This window comes from Camelina sativa, chromosome 10 (assembly GCF_030686135.1).
Source record: "Camelina sativa cultivar CO46 ecotype springtype chromosome 10, ASM3068613v1".
NCBI classification, from domain to species: Eukaryota; Viridiplantae; Streptophyta; class Magnoliopsida; order Brassicales; family Brassicaceae; genus Camelina; species Camelina sativa.
The window spans coordinates 12800050-12817973 of NC_141889.1; the positions used below are offsets into that span (position 1 = coordinate 12800050).

At 33.4% G+C, this 17924-nt stretch overlaps 3 protein-coding genes across 3 annotated transcripts; 1 reads left to right on the top strand and 2 right to left on the bottom strand.

The window, feature by feature from the left end:
• The first annotated feature begins 295 nt into the window (after nt 1–295).
• LOC104718860 (uncharacterized) lies at nt 296–1079 on the top strand. The gene has a single exon (XM_010436678.2). It carries the CDS (start codon nt 296–298, stop codon nt 866–868), a length of 573 nt encoding a protein of 190 aa, XP_010434980.2. The 3' UTR covers nt 869–1079.
• A 506-nt stretch (nt 1080–1585) lies between these two features.
• On the bottom strand, nt 1586–3616 carry LOC104718861 (senescence/dehydration-associated protein At4g35985, chloroplastic). Its single transcript, XM_010436679.3, has 5 exons — nt 2820–3616; nt 2625–2734; nt 2270–2436; nt 2089–2173; nt 1586–1897 (listed from the first exon to the last, which is right to left on the bottom strand). Exons 1-5 carry the CDS (start codon nt 3432–3434, stop codon nt 1744–1746), a joined length of 1131 nt encoding a protein of 376 aa, XP_010434981.1. The 5' UTR covers nt 3435–3616; the 3' UTR covers nt 1586–1743.
• Nucleotides 3617–8509: 4893 nt separating this feature from the next.
• LOC104720352 (putative inactive linolenate hydroperoxide lyase) lies at nt 8510–11751 on the bottom strand. Its single transcript, XM_087468999.1, has 2 exons — nt 10958–11751; nt 8510–9758 (listed from the first exon to the last, which is right to left on the bottom strand). Exons 1-2 carry the CDS (start codon nt 11507–11509, stop codon nt 8724–8726), a joined length of 1587 nt encoding a protein of 528 aa, XP_087325125.1. The 5' UTR covers nt 11510–11751; the 3' UTR covers nt 8510–8723.
• Nucleotides 11752–17924: the final 6173 nt, after the last annotated feature.

Consider the following 17924-nt stretch of genomic DNA (forward strand, 5'->3'; position numbering starts at 1 on the left):
GTACAAGAACAACAACATGTGAGGTTTTGTGAAAAATTAACTTTACATTCATTACGGTAATGATAATTTTATCCATATTTAAAAGGAAAGATAAAACAAAAGAGTATATTTTAGAATTATTCACAACTTATCCTAAGACAATAAAAAAAAAATTAACAATAATTTCAGGAATCTTGCGTATATATATATAGTAGAGGTTTTCCAAAAGCATCTCACCCCACCATAACAAATTCTTTTATTTCGTTTTAAGGTAACACAATTTAAGAATCAAAGCTATAAGGTAGAACACGCATGTATGTTTAATGTTTTGATAACGTTTTTTTTTTCTTTTTTGATGAAAAGGTGTATGTTTGATATTACCACCATGAGAATCACGAAGACTGGAGCACCCTTTGTTACCAATTATGCCGGGAAACACGCCGTCCTCCTAATCATCACGTTACTTCTATTCAAGTGTACCACTGTGGTTTCCGGAGGCGGCGCTCACGTTGGAAGTGGAGGCCATGCTCATTTAGGAGGCGCTCTCAGTGTAGGAGGAGGCCATGCTAGTGTGGGAGGTGGTCATGTTAGTGCAGGAGGAGGAGGCCATGTTAGTGCAGGAGGAGGAGGCCATGCTAGTGTAGGAGGTGGTCATGCTATTGAAGGAGGAGGAGGCCATGCTAGTGTAGGGGGTGGTCATGCTACTGAAGAGGGAGGCCATGCTGTTGGAGGCGGTGGCGGTCATGGAGAAGAAGAAGGTGGACATGGGATCGGAAGAGGCGTCGGTATGGTTCATCGACCAGCGAAGAGGAACGGAGGCTCTGCACTAGTGACTCCCTTTGCCGATAGATTTGCAACTGCTTTCTTGATCATCGTTTTTTTTCTTTAACTAGATTCGAGCTCAATTATATTTTCTTTGATATATTGAAATTTCAGGATTTGATTTTGGGTCAAAGAGTTTGGTGGGTTAAGTTTGTTTTTTTACTGTTTAGTCATTCAGTTTCAACTTTCAAAAAAAATATGTTTTGAGTCTTTGTGTTGTTTAGCCACACAGATGCACACTTTGGTAAAGGAAAGGGTTTTCTTTGTTTGAGGTTCAAGATTACATTCTTGCACATTTAGGTTTTTATAATCTCCACCCACAAATCAATCCAAACAAAAAAGCATACATAACGCCTCTGATGTTTGAGGATTAAGCCAGTTCTTGTGGCTTCCCCACGCTCTCACCCAACCTGTCCATGTTATAATCCTCACTTAATGTGAGACATGTACTCAAGTATCAACGTAGATGCACACAAACAAAAACAAATCGAGACTTAAATGAACTCACAAATTAAACTCTAAAGAAGACAAAAAGGGAGGAGGAGGTTTGGGTGGTGAGGAGGGTCGCATGTGTAGAGAAGAAGAAGGATGGTTTGGCCTGGGAAGAGGTTCGGTGACGAGGAACGGAGACACACTACTCTTAACACACTAATAAGTTTGTCACTGATACTAATAAAGTAATAAGAGCTTAAAGTTGTCATTAATACTAATAAGAAATATGAATTTATAATATTGGCAAATTAAAGTAATAAGTTGTTTGATCATAAGTTTCAAGAAGATTTGATTTGTATCTAAAACACATGACGGACATTTGATAAAACATAGATTACACATTCGCACATTTTTGAATTTTATCATTATAATCTCTTATCTTTACCTTCAAAACTATTCCATACCCGACAACATACATAACGCTGATCAATGATAAAAATTGAACAAAGATCACTTTCGTGAAGCATTTTTTAGGATCCCGGATGTGACTGACGAGGAAGGAGAGAAAGCTTTGCGGATATTGAAGACATTCCAAGCAGTCCCGGCTGCGTGTCCCACCGTGCCTAGCACATCTCTCGTGGCATCCCCTGCGCTCTCACCCAACCTGTCCATGTTATAAACATCATTTATATGAGACATTCATACTAAATGTAAAACGTAGGTGCACATAAACGCAAACAAACCATCGAGACTAAATGAACTCACAACTTTAAGTGAACTCACAACTTTAACTCTATATCTTTTTGTTAGTTATAAACGTAGACGCAAATTGAAGACTTTGAAACTGAAACTTACCTCTCGCTAACCATTTTGGTAGTAGCCTTGGACGTAGCAGAAAGAGTTTGTCTCTCTGCAGCTTCAGCAGCGTCTAGTAGTTTATCTAATTTTCAAAAATCAAATCAAACTATTTTTAGTATTATCATTATAAAGACCATAAAGTGTCACTGAGAAACCAATACCAATTAGTCTAACTTACTAAGAGCATCAAGTGAAGCCAAAAGAACCTCCCCTGGTACCATTGAGAAAAAAGCTTTCCCTGGCTTAGACTTTACAACTGGACCCATCACCGAGCCACTCACCACTCCCACACCATTCAACATCGTCTTGCTCAATTTCTCGGTCGCTCTCGACAACCTCCTCACTCTATATATGTATTACCACCACAAAGAGATAAGATACAAAGAACTAGAAATATACCCAATTTAAAACCGTACCAAAGCGATTAATACCATAACAATATGGTAACTATTTTTCTAAAACTATGATTGGAAGTGAAATTTAAATTGAAACACCCTTAAAAAATAATCATTCTTAAGTGAATTATATCATACCGATGAAGATTCTTATTGATTTGATTCTTGTTTGTGGTTGCTTGTCTTTGTGACGACTTACCACTCTTCTTCTCAGCCTTTGTAATCATAACCTCACCTCCTTTATGAACCTGTTCTCACATAAAAAAAAACAAAACCCAAGATTCAGAATTTGAAATTAACATTTTTTTGGTTTAATGATTAATAACTACAAACCTGATTAGTGTAAGCATTACTGCATTTAAACATCCCTTTAATGATTTGCCCTGTACCTCCTGCTATAGCTTTAGACACAACATTATTATAATCTTCAACCTTAGGCGCAAACTCTTTCCAATCAATTCCATTCTTAACACCCGAAGAAGAAGACGAAGACGAAGACGAAGAGAAACACGAGTTCTCTCTCAAGTAATCGTCTAACAACTCGACACTGTTCAAGAAAACGACGTCGTTTTCATCTATGGGGAAGAAGGTGACCCCGTAGCTAAGTGGCTCTCCGTCTTTAACCGGCAACGTGAAGAGGTAGTCACGTGAATCGAGTTTCACCACTGGCTCGTCTTTAATCACAGGCCATTGTAAGTCATTTCCAATCCTCACGACCATAGCTAAAGCCACGCCGTTGTCAAAAACTTGAACAAGCTCGAAGTCTCCGGCGGCGAGCTCCACCGCTTCGGATCCGTCGATGAGATGAGCTCTGCATCCATCAATCTTTAGTAACACTTCATCACTCACTGTTCTGTTCGATGAGTACATGGCGTCTTCTTGTTCTTGTCCATTATACGAAGATGGTTTTGCTCCATTTCTTGAAGTCTTTGATCTAAAAAAACTCATTTTTTACCTATCTTGAAGTTTCTTGATACAGTCTCAAGATTGAATTGTGTGTTTTTTCTTCTTCTGAATTTTATAAAAAGAATCTTATCGATTAAGTAAAAAACAAAAAGAGTTATGTATTAGACAGTGTGTTTTGCTTTCGGTGTTAATCGAGGTACACTACTTTTTTCTAGGACCCAACCATGTTCACATTTGTCTTACTTATAAATAATAATATTGTTGCTGACATGTAATATGCAGCGCCAAAACCAAAAAAAGAAATAAAATACATTAAGTGAATAATGACATCCTGTTTATATGATCCGAAGTAAACTCATCAATTAAACTTTCTACATCTAATTCATCCAAAAAATCATTCTGGATTGCAATCAAAGCTGGTCCATTCAATCTCTTTTGCAACATGGATGTCCTCAAAGATAACTTCAATAGCTTGAGTTTAGAAAAACTCCTTTCTACAGAAGCAACAGTAACTAGAACGGTTAGTAGAATCCTATATGCAATTGTAGTATATGGAAAACTATCAAATGGTATAATATAATTCAATACATCATTTGCTCCCATATTTTCATTTGGCAACAACTCCTTAAGAAATTTTAGCTCAAGAAAAAGTTCATCTCCATTAATGTCTAGTAAATCACCACTTTTCAAACTATTTTCTAAAAAACTACAATGAGACTTCAGATTCATATCATCACACAATTTCAATCTAGTAGAATCAAACAAAAAACCAAATATATTTTCATATGACTGATATTGCTCAAACCTCTTATCAAATGAACTAATAGCATGATCTATGATATACAAAAAATACTCAATTCTAAATGTTTCTTCTACAGATAATATTGTCTCATTACCAATAAATTTATCATATTGTCTTTTTCTACGGTTAACTTTTCTTTGAATAAATATAGGTTCAATACCAACTTCATTAGCAATTTCCTTAGCTTTTGTCATAGCATCAACAAATCCACTTTCTCTATATTTTTTAAAATAAGAAATTAATTCACTTACCTCTTTCATTGCAACATCAATTTGCATATCTTTTGTTTGTAACTTTTTACTAACAATATTCACCACATGCAATATGTCAAACCAAATGATAGTTGATAACAAAAATTCAAAACTACTAAGCTCATTCATTGCTAAAGATTTAGATTCACTTTGAATCATTGGGTCATTATCACTTTCTGCCACTTCAAGTAAAGCTTCTCTTACATCTACAATTTGAAATCTTATTGCTTTAATACTTTCAACAGGACTTTCCCATCGTGTTGTTGATAATTGCTTAAGCGTTAACCCTTTCACATTCTTTTTCAAAATATCCCACCTCTTTACTGAATTAGCAAACAAAGAATATAAGCGTTGCACTACTCCAAAAAAATCTTTTACCTTCACAGAATTATTTCCAATATTACACAAAACCAAATTAAGACTATGACAAGCACATGGCCGGTCCAATAATATCGGTGACCCAAAGCAAGAAAAAATGTGGCATTTTCTTACATTTCAAAAAAAAAAAAAAAACTAAAATCCTTTCAAAAAAATAAAGGAAAACATACAATAACTATATATAAATAACAAAAATATAAAAAATAAATGTAATAACTCAAAAAAGGAAAACAAAAAAAGTTGATGTGACCCATATTTATGGTATACTTATGATGTGGACTTTAAATATTTTGGTTTAAAGCCCATTAGATAAACAAAAATGTGGCCTTAAAATCACCAAAAAAATGTGGCCCTAAGCCTTGGTTTAGCCCGCCTATCCTATGGGCCGAGCCTGGACAAGTACATGGTGTATAAAAAGCTCTAGGATTTATATCCAAAAGCCTTTTTTGTACACCTTGTTTGCTTCCTTTCATATTAGATCCATTATCATACCCTTGACCTCTTACATTATCTATATCTAGACCTAAAGATTGTAATACATCTTTTAACACTTCAAAAAGTCCATGTCCAGTAGTGTCATCTACTTTAAAAAATCCAACAAAATACTCTTCTACTTTAAAAGAATTGGAGGAAAAATGTACGCACCTTAGAATTATTGACATTTGCTCTTGATGGCTAGCATCGGGAGTGCAATCCAAAATTATAGAAAATTTTTTTGCTTCTTTCACTCTCATAATAATTTTTGTTTTAATTCTTGAAGCAATCAAAACAATCAAGTCATTTTGAATACTATGACTAAGGTAATGATTACGAATAGTTCCACTAGTAATTCGGAAAACATGCTCTTTCATCACAGAATCAAATTTTGCTAACATCTCTACTAATCCTAAAAAATTGCCATTACTATGTTGATATAATTTATCATTTGATCCATAAATGCCAAATTATACTTTGCAAGATATTTTACAATTTCAATAATTCTAATTTATACATTTTTCCAATATTCTTTTTCTTTCTTAAACTGTTCTAGAGAAACTTTGTCAATTGTCTCATTTTTTTCAAGTCTACACCGTAATTCAACTCAAGATGTCATATTAAGTATATGTTCTTTACTTTTTTCATGCTCATATAATCTAACAAATATATGAGTCCAATCCGAAAAAACTTCCTTTGCTAATAGACTTTTCCAATTACCTTTCTTAAAAACCTTGCAACAAAAGCAAAAAAGTTTATCTAATTCTTTTGAATAGACTAGCCACTTTCTATCACTTTTTCTCCATTTGATAATATTTTAGTGTAGCAAGATGAAACAAATCTTCTATGAATCTTGTTTTTAGGACCTTGGACAATAGATAAATCTCTTTTTGGTCCACTAATTGCTAAAGTTGAAATCATTTTTGAATCAAGCATATCCCAATTTCTTGGATCATAGATATCAAAAGCACTAAAAACACCAACATCATCGACTTTTTCAAGCACTTCATGAACATCATCTACTACTTCTATATTATCTATATTATTGTTATCCTCATGAACATTTGAACAATCAATATCACATATTACTAATATGTGTTGTGTCACTTGTTTATAAAACTTCATGAAGTTAATGTAAAAGTACAAGTTAAAACGGATGAAACATGAAGTTAATGTAAAAACAAGTTTCAAGTCTAAATGAACACTTCACAGTTTCAGCTAATCTTTATCATATATATGTACATGCACATTTTGTCTTTTAGAGCGTCAAAGAGAAGCCAAAAAGCAAAGAATGAAGACTTCCGTGAGTATTATCATCTTCTTTGTAGCTTTTCTCTCGATTACTACAATCTCATTAGCCAGGAACAGCCCTCTGGAAGATTGTATAAGAAGAAATATAGCACAATTGCTCCCTCTTTCCCCTTTGAATAAGCCCAAAACTTCTCCTTCCGAGGCTATAGAAGACAATTTATGTAGAGATGAAGGACGCATCATTGTGGACAACGTTAAATTGAATGGAATGTTCCCACAATACAACCCAAACGCGAAACCAAGCCCTTTCCGTCGGTGGTTTGTACAATTGATAAACTCGGGACTAAACTGAAGCTAATATAATAACTTTAGTTGTAAACAGTGTCGTCCAGTAATATCGGAGGCCTATAAATTACCAAATTATTTTTTGGGGTTTTATATAAAAGTAAAAAGTACTATTTTTTTGTCAATTATGAACTCATCATAATTTTAAAAAAATTTGAAGACCTTTTTGCTCATTATAGAGTTTATTTTGGCTAGGTATGAGATTTTTTCCTAATTTTGTGTACTGTTTTACTATTTTTTGACCATTTTCATTAATTTGGATGCCTGGTTGTAAAAGCGACGTAACAGCTGACACCAAAATATCTGGCATCACTTAGATAACTAACGTTTGAATTATAACGTCACTTTTCTTAAACTCAACATCGGTTTAAATTGACGTTAAAAACTCTCATTAAAGTATACAAATCCATAATTTTTTTAATTGGTTTATTAAATCTAATTAGAATTGCAATGTACTACCCAAAAAAAAAACACAAAATCCTGGTTTAGAAGTAATAAATCAAACATTTCTGTATTGTTTTAGTAATCGGGTTTTCAAACATATTATTATTGTAATAAGACTACTTTTTTGTAATATTCTAGGTAATTTTTTTTTTTTCATGTCTATTTTGAGTTTGTTTTATTTTTATAGTTTATTTTAATTGATCATTTTATCTTTTTTCAAATTATGAACAATTTTCTTTGTGTTATTTCTAGGTCTTGAATATTTTAATGGGTCGTATGTGACTTACCTATTTCATAAATCAGGTGAAAAGATAATTACTTCAACAGGAACAACTTTTTTTTTTTGAATATAATGTTAAATTAAATTCAAGAAAAATAAACGTTTTTACAATGCAGGTACATGATCGTGTGTGTACAAATCTGTTTCTAAAATGTGATTGCTAAGTTTAATGGACTCGTGCAGCAAACCATTTAACAGGAACAACTGAAACATACTACATTGAAGTTAATGTAAAACAAGAAAAGTACAAGTTAAAACGGATGAAACATGAAGTTAATGTGAAACATGAAGTTAACGTAAAACAAGTTTCAAGTCTTAATTAACAATTTACAGTTTCAGCCTCTCAGCTAATCTCTATCATATATATTTAATGCTCATTTTTCTCTTAGAACATCAAAGCGAAGCCAAAAAAGCATATAATGAAGACTTCCATGAGCATCATCATCATTTTTTTTGTAACTTTCCTCTCGATTATAACAATCTCATTAGCCAAGCAGAGCCCTCTAGAAGATTGCATAAGAAGAAATATAGCACGATCACTCCCTCCTTCCCCTATGAATAATCCCAAAACTTCTCCATCCGACCCTATGGAAGACAATATCTGTAGAGATGAAGGACGCATCATTGTGTACTACGTGAAAGTGAATGGAAAGTTCCGACAATACTACGTCAAGGCATTGTGCAATGTATTCGAAGATGACGAGGGGAAGGTGAAGCAATACATTCTTGAGAAATGGTTAAACCATTCAAAGAAGCTCATCGATAGCTTATCTTGTGCTTCTCTATAAATAATAAAATGTTCTCTTTTATTTTCTAATGATTTTGTTGGATCGGATTAATTAAATTTTAACGAATCAAACTTTGTTTCCAAAACCAATCAAATCACGCGCTATGTTACAAATTATTTTTTTCATTCAATTAAAAGTCTACAAAATCACAAAACATTTATAAAAATGGAATGATACATCAATAAATAAATTTGTAAAAATAAAATATGTTCGGATTATTTTGATGTCTACACTCCAAGGATTATTTTGATGTCTACACTCCAAAAAAATAAAACATTTGAAGATTAATTGACATAACAGCCACAAATGAATCTCCACTTACGTAGCTTTCACAACAGATTTAATTGAACCGGAATCACCGGTAATCGAATCGTACCGGAGAAATAAATCGGCAACGATCAAGCTGGCCGTGAGAGTGACCATGTCCTTAGCTGCACACTGTTTATTCGCGGCGCTAGGCGTACCGGTTTGTGGACCGTTAGACCAGTAAAGATAATCAAGCAACTCAGACCCGGTCTGACCAATATACCGGTCCGGTTTAAACTCATCCGGTTCGTCAAAAACATTACCGTCTCTCATCACCATTGGCTGATAGCCACAGAGAAGCTCACCTTTCTTAACCTCAAAAACCGAATCGTGTGAGCTTATCTGAAAATCTTTCCTCGCACGTGCGAACTGCAACGGAACCGGAGGACTAAAACGCAGCGTCTCGTAGACCACGGATTTAACCAGCTCCATTTCGTTAACCGTCTTGTAATCAAGATCCGACCCGGATCCGCAAACTCTCCTGACTTCGGATCTAATCCTCTCCTGTAAACCGGAGTCGCCGGTGATCCTCCCGATCAAAGAAGGTAAAAAGACTGAAAAGCCCCCGTAAGCGTTAAACCCCATCACGAATAAAAGATTATGAATAGCCTCCTCTCGGGTCAACCCGAAGTCTTCTTGACCGCACCGGATACAATCTCCGGCGTTCTCGTCGATGAAATCATAGAGTTTCTTGTAGTTTCCGGCGACTATTTGAGAAGGGTAAGCCCAAGTATGGAGAAGAATCTCCTCGAGCGGCTGAGGAAGAACGCCGAGTTTAGTAGTGGGGATGACTTGCAACGCAAGCCAAGTGTTGAGTGTTTTCCAACCGTTCTCAGCTATGTCCGGCGAAACGGAAACGTCGACGCCGGCGAGGGAGGCGCAGAGGAAACCGAACATGCAACGTTGAAGTGGAAAGACATATGAAGCGGCGCCGTTTTTGGATATCTCTGATTCGATTGTTCCCCAGAAAATGTTTAGGTTTGAACGAAGCTCTCGTAACCATACCTTTGAGCTTCGTTTTAGTGTTTCCATCGCGAAATTTTTTAACTGAGTTTAAAAAATACATGTAAAACGTTAAAACCATTAACATATAAAATACATGTAAAAACGAGAAAATATTTTATATATGTATATTAAATTGTTCACCTGTGATTTTTGAATAAGAAAGACAACATTTATACTGTTCATCGATTACACAATTTAAGTGGTTTTAAGGAATGGTGGAAAACGCCAAACTTAAAACGTTTCTTTTGTATGTAAATACACAAAAAAATACGTATGTGTTTTACAAAAAAAAAAGCTGTTTCTTGTTTTTGTCTTTCTGTTATTTACACATTACAGTTGTTTTTCTTTAACAGCGCACATTTTAGTTGTTTTTCCTCTCTTTATCTTAACAAAGACACCATAGTACTTTTGTTTTTACTAAGCTTTAACATCGTACATGTGCATACCTTTTTTCTTTCTTTCCAGTATGACGTATAATAAAGGCTCACATGATTAAGAAAGGATGACTGACAATTTCTTTTTTGGAAAATTATAATTTTTTTACCAAGTCTTTTATTCATATTTTCTTTAGAAAAATGCAAAAATGAATCCTCTAATTGTCTGGAAAAAATCCATTAATTGGCTTGAATTCTTCATTAATTAATAGTAAAAATTAAAAAATCGTCAGACATCAAATCCAGTCACTATATTAATTTTTTTTAAAACACTAAAAATATATATATTTATAGATAAAAATGATAAATTTTATTAAAAAATCATTTCAACCTTTTCTATTTTTGTTCAGGATTTATTAATGATAACTAGTTAGGTTAGGTTTTGATAAATAAAAAAAAACTAGTTAGGTTAGGTTCAATTAGTTTTGGAAACTTTTTAAAAAATGGTTTCTAAAAAAATTACATCTCTTCAATTAACAACGGCGGATATTAAATTACATCTCTTACGTGTAATCTAATATTTGTCAAATAGTCTTGTGTTTTTTTTGGAAAAGAGTCTTGGGGTTAATTAATTAGAGATGAGATCTAGCTAGAATAAATAATTTAATCTCTTCTCCTCTGTCGATACTTCTTAAATCCAATTTGGTATTATTTAAAAGCTCCCACAATAAACCATTAGACCAAATTATCTATATAGATCGTTACTTTGTTTGCTACCTTATTATTATTATTATTATTATTTTTTTTTGGTAAAAGCTTATTAATTAGTCATATGTATAATAGTAGTAAAGCAACGTATGTACGAACCTTGGCGTGCTTTGGCTCGGTGGTGTCGAGATAAACTCCAACTCGAAGGCCACCGTAGAAATCGAGGCTAGGCCGGAAGTCTCCGATGAGAACATCTCTTTTATCAACTAGATCCATATCAAAGAGATGGCTAAAAGACTTGACGTCGAGGACGGCAACGATGTTAGGGTTAACGTTACCGAAGAAAGGAAACGTCGGAGGGATGTTTGTACGGAACACTGTGCTCTTGTACTTCTCTGCCCTTGTCCGGAAAAACTTGTCGGGCCCTTGGAACCAGAAGTAATCTAAACGGTCCGATAATGGTCCAACCAACGGCCAGCCGTACGATCCCGGTATTGTACGGAGGGGAAGCTGCGACGGGGACGATGCTGACGGTTGCTGTGATGTTAGGGATGTTGACGGTGGTGGCCGTGGGGAAGCAGCCGCCATCGTTCTCAACAACATCTTTAATTTGAGCTTAGATTTTTTTTTAGAAATTATCACTTCGCGTTCTATTTCTATGCGGTTGTAGATGTATATCTTGGGAGATATAAATAAATAAAAAGATAACATGTAGTTATATTTCTGTATACCATCACCAGATGGATTACGTGCATTATTTGTGGAGGGCGGATCTAGAGTGTTGGGAGGTGGGGCAGGTGCTCTTTACTAATAATTGTTCAGTTGTCAGCTCTTTACTAATTTATTACTTGGCACAATTGGTGAAATGTGCCCCATGCTAAACCTTGAGAGCAGATGCCACATATGTGTAGTTTTTGTTTTCATTTCATTATTTTCTTCTCAATATTTTGAATAGTGCCCCATACAATGTTTTCTTCTAGATTTACGTAAATAACTTTTGTTTATTTATTTTGATCTGTATTATATATTGTTTCTGACTTTCTGTTGTGTATAATATTTGACTCTTTTTGTCATTGTATATTTGAATTTCATTACTATTAAACATCATTATATTTCCGTATAAAATATGGACTCTATTTCCAAAACGGAAACCATAGTATGTATGGCTTACAGCCAAAAATAAACCTAAATTATATTTGGAGATTCAAATGGAAATTTAGTCAAGTTTACAGCCAAATGGCTTAATCCAAACAATAAATTAATATATCATATATATATATATATGATAAATTATTATAAAGTTTTTTACTATGCTATTTCAAATTTTAGTGGTTTTTTTAGTTAAGAGTATAATCACACTATTACTCAAAGAAGTAAACTGAATTTGGATGTGAGCTATATACATTATGTGAATGTGAAAAAGTAGATGGAAATTAAAGTTTTCTTTCGTTTTATTTTAGTTATGTAATAAACGTCATGTGTCACATTGTGATAGGCTAGAGAGTGACGTTCATGTGTTAGTACATACAAAGTTGTCTTTTATTCTTGGTTTCATTTACGTCTACGTTTACACAAAAAAGTATTTTATATATAATATATATATATATATATATTTATATGTGTGTTTATTCCGAAATAAATGTTATTTTAAATATTTCAGTAACATTTAAATGTTAATCGGCGTTTGTATTTAAATTTTGTAATATACTTGATCAAAAAAAAAAATCTTAGTCTTTAAAAAATGTGAATTATTTCATTAATTCAAAGCAAATGCAAACATAGCAAGTAATGAACCGGAACAATCGCGTAACCATTGATGGTTTGATACCAACGCGATGACAAGGGCCTCCGTTGTTTCAAAACAAGTTTATGCATGCATATACATTAAGGGCATTTGTATCGGTTATAGTGATGGTAGTGTCTAAGTCAGACTTAAAAAATTTTAAAAAAACTTATAATATAACTGAAACCAATCAGAAGGTGACAGATAACTTGAAAGGTCTAAAATGATGTCTTTAAATATGAAGACATTCTCTTCTTCTCTCTCCTCAAACATGTCTTACATTTATATTAAAAAAAAACAAAAGTCACTATAAGTATATGCAATGGAAATGCTCTAAGTGGTGTGTTAACATTAAGATAGTCTTCATTTCTAGGACAAAACGTTTTGAAAGTGTATTTTTCATAAAATATTTCTTAAAGCACGATCGCGCAGACAAAATGAAAAGTTGTTACTTTTTCTTGCGCATGACCAATGTTCAAGAAAGTGATAGGCATTAACTAGGGTGTGATCCAACACATAGTATCTACAACGCCTAATCGGAATTTGGGCGATTTTAGGCAGTTTAGGTATTTTTACTATAAATTAATATATATCTGATATTATATATAATTATACAATATATGCAAAAGAATATAATTATACAAAATATGCATAAGAATATAATTATACAAAATATGCATAAGAATAATAAAAATATTAAATCAAAAACAAAAAAATAGATAAAAATATTATTTCAATTCATTTTAAATAATATATTAAACATTTATAGTTATGTTTATAGAAATAAACCTTATAAATTTTAAATTTGTGTAATTAAAATTTTATAAATACATTAAAATAATAATACTACAATTTTCGGCAGTCAAAACGGTTGTATAGACGGTACTATAGCGCCTAGCGCATGATAATAGGACATATATGTTTGTATTATATAATTAATGAGCTACTTTTAAAAGACTTTTATGTCATGAGTTCATTTAGAAAATTCTAAAACATTTTATATTATCAACCGAGAGAGTGATGTATTTGGCATGGGTACTACTTACCAAACTCTGAAGTGTAATTATAATTTTTTTTATAAAAAACAAATAAAAACCTTGAAATATGAGCTAGACTGCTGGATGAAGAAAATTCAAACTCCAAACTGTGATTACGTTTTTTTTTTTGTTAGGCAGAGGCCTGAGTCAGTGGAAACTAGCAATCATATATGTGTATAATTCATAAAACTCACGATTCAGAGTTATGGTTAAATTTTTTGGGACTAAAAATAAATGATTTAAAATTTTTGTAACCTTTAAAAATCACTATATGGTAGTAGATTATAAGAAAAATCAAATGGGAAAAATAACTTCTATGATAACGATCAAAATTGACCAATTTTTTTTGTTAGAGGGAACAACTTTTGTATTAAATTCTTATTTTATTCAATGTCCAACTTTCCATACTCAAGATAAAAAGTTGGGACCCCAAAAAAAAAAGCCGAGACATCATTATTGATGATACTTAATATGAGTGTTTAATTTTTTTTTTATAATTGATTTTATTGTTATTTTAATAAGAATGTCTAAAAGAAGGAATGCTAATGTCTGTACGAAGACAATAAAAAAAAACTAAGATACCTTAAATCTTAATTTATGATTATTTTTAGGACATCCAACCTCTTATTAATCACCAATAGAGGTGATCTAACAGAAAAAAAGAAAGTTAAGACTAACTAATGGAAAAATTTATAGAGGCCAAAGCCATATATGTCTTTGTTTAATTAGTCGGCGCGTTGTTTAAACTCTGTGTCGAATCTTTTCTAGGTACCACGTGATTGAAATTTGTGGCCATGCTACGTACGTTACCATGAAGATCTCTATCTTGTTTGGTTTGATTAAGACCATTTCCATCGGTCATTTGGGGATAAGTGTTTTTTAATTAAAAAAAATTTAGAAAAAATAAAAGACTGAGGAAAGTGAGACACAATCACTTATGTGTCACGATTGATTCAATTTAAACAAAAATAGCTAATTAAATTAAAATATTAATAAAATAAATGTAAGATCCCAATTTCAAAATGTCACGGTGATGCCCTGAAGTTAAAGTATCAAGATCTTTCTTAAAAGATCAGTGTGTGGACGAGAATCAAAAGATCAATAAAACACGTGTCTGTCTAACTTATAACCACCGCTTCTGTCCAAAAAAGAAACAAACAAACGCCATGTTTACCACCGCATGATGAAGAAATATCAATATTGGTTACATTATATGATTATATTGTTTCAGATGTGAGATGTGAAGTTAATCCTTTGATTTATTTTCGATTTTAAAAAACCCCGTTCTTTGAAATGTAAAACAACGTAATATGAATGATTGACTAGTGAAAACAATGTCTACTTCTCTCGATGAGAACTTTGCTTTCACGACTCGAAAGACATGCATGAGAATCTATACGTTTCTAGAGTATGAGCAAATGGAGATCTAATTTCAATAAGTGATAAAGTCCGACGAACTACACAATCGAAGCTGAGAGATGATCGGAGAGATAACGAAACATTATTTATCTAACTGACAAATGTATATTACAAAGTTTAAGTCACAAAATACATCATGTATTTATACATCTTCATTAAACCACAACTAACCAAGTTAACCAGAGTTAACCGGTATAACCAACCATATGCTAATATCTCCCTCTCAAGTCTTTATCCTAGAAGTGTCTGGTGGAAGATAAAGACTTGACAGTGACATTCTCTGAAGCAAATGATAGAAAGGCCCTCGATGAAATGGTTTTGTAAGGATATCAATATGTTGATTCTCTGAAACAACATGCAATGCCTTTAGATTCCTAGCCTTCATCTGATCTCTAACAGTGTGGCAATCAATCTCTATGTGCTTTGTTCGTTCATGAAAGACTGGATTCATAGCGATATATAAAGCTGATTTGTTATCACAGAACAACTTAGTGGGACATGTAACCTGAATGTGAAGATCTCTCAGCAATTGTTGAAGCGAGATGATCTCACAAGTTGCTTGTGCCATGCTTCACTATTCAGAATCTGTGCTGCTTCAGCTAGTCACTCCTTGCTTCTTTGACTTCCAAGAAATGAGAGAAGTGCCCAGATAAATGCAGAACCTATAACAGATCTCCTAGTATCCTTGCAATTCGCCCAATCAACATCAGAAGAGGCATTTAAGCAAAGCTCAGAGTCAACCGAATACATTAATCCATGTCCTGGATTATTTTTAATATACCATAGCACCTTATACGCTGATTGAAGATGAACATCAGAAGGAGCTGAAATAAATTGACTCAACTGATGAACTGCAAACGTAATATCAGGTCTGGTAATCGTAAGGTAGAGTGACCTGCCAATGAGTTCCCGATATGACCGAGGATTATCCAGTTTTTTGCCCATATCCGTGGTAAGATGCAAGTTAGGATCCATAGGAATAGAGCTAGGTTTACAACCAAGTAATCCTGCATCTTCCAATAAGTTTTGAGCATATTTTCTCTGACACACTGAAATACCTGCTGAGGATCTCGAAATTTCCAATCCAAGGAAAAATCTAGCAGGACCGAGGTATTTAATCTTAAACTCTGACTTCAGTAAATCCTTTAAAGTAGTGACTGCATTGTCATTGTTGCTGGCGTTCATGATATCATCAACGTATACTAGCACATCAACCATTATATCACCCTCAAACTTAACGAAAAGAGTATTATCTGCAGGCGATTGAATGAAGTTTGCACCCAAAAGAAGAAAAGAAAGCCTCTTGTACCATTGACTTTCGTAACCTGCAAACAGGGTTTGGAGGCAAGGTAACATTCGGTGGAGGAGTATATCATTGAGGCAAACACATGTAAATTTCTTCATCAAGGTCTCCATGAAGAAAAGCATTGGAGACATCCATCTGTGTCAAAGTCCATCCAGTTGCTGCAGCTAAACCAAGCATAAGTTTTACAATAGTCAATTTTGCAACAGGAGAAAAAGTATCCAAGTAATCGATCCCATCTTGTTGTGTAAAACCCTGAGCTACCAACCGAGCTTTATAACGTTCCATTGTACCATCTGGTTTGTATTTGATGGTAAACACCCATTTACAACCGACGACATTCTTATATGGTGGCAAAGATTGGACATCCCATGTATGAGCAAGTTCAAGAGCCTGAAGCTCTGCATCTGCTGCATTTGTCCATTTTTCAGATTTCGTAGTCTGATGGAACGTTTTAGGTTCGGTTTCTATATCATAAGTAAAGATATATGATTGAAAAATAGGAGTATATCTATCATAAGAAAGGACTGAAGAAATAGGATAAGGTGTTGTTCTTTTAGGAGAAATGACCTTATCTGTAGAAGAGGAAGTAATAGGAGTAATATATGGTAAAGAAGATGAAAAAGGGACAATAGAACAATGATACCCAGACAAGTAACTAGGAGCTTTAGTAATTCGCTTAGGCCTAACAATGATTTGAGTACTATCATTCGTACAATGTGCCTCTATAGTACCATATGGTGCAGAAACTAATGTGATGCAGATGATAATGATGCATGAGCTCTATTTGGGTTAAAAATCAAGCTATTTTCATCAATCAAAGACATAGATTCCACAAAATGTAAATGTACATGCAATGGTAAAATAGAGTTTGGAAACGTGTCTACAGCTTTTGTAACTAAATCACTAGTCTTAAAAGGAAAAGTATTCTCATGAAAAATCACATTTCTAGATATTGAAACAATATGAGATTCTAAATCTAAGACTTTATAACCTATATAACCAGTTGGATAACCCAAGAAAACACAAAGTTTAGCTCTAGGATCAAATTTTGTTCTATGCTGAACATTAGTAGAAACATAACAAAGACATCCAAAATTCTTTAAAAGAGAGTAATCAGGCAGTTTTTGCAAGAGAAGTTCAAAAGGAGATTTATTTGCCAAAAGAGGAGAAGGTAATCTATTGATTAAGAAAACTACAGTAAATATACAATCACTCCAAAATTGCAAAGGAATATTAGACTGAAAAATTAAAGACCTAGCTACATTCAAAAGATGTTGATGCTTTCTCTCTACTACATAATTTTGTTGTGGAGTATAAGCACATGAAAAATAATGTAGCATGCCATGTTCTTCGGTTAAGTCTGAAAAGGCTAATTCAGGTGCATTGTCCGATCTAATGGCTTTTATTTGCTTATTAAATTGTGTCATTCCTAATTTCATAAAAGCTGGAAAAGCAATTGCAAAATCTGATTTATTCCTTAACATGTATACCCAAGTTGTTCTAGTACAAGCATTAACCAAAGTAAGAAAATATTTAAAACCTTCTATAGATTCAACACTAAAAGGACCCCAAACATCCATA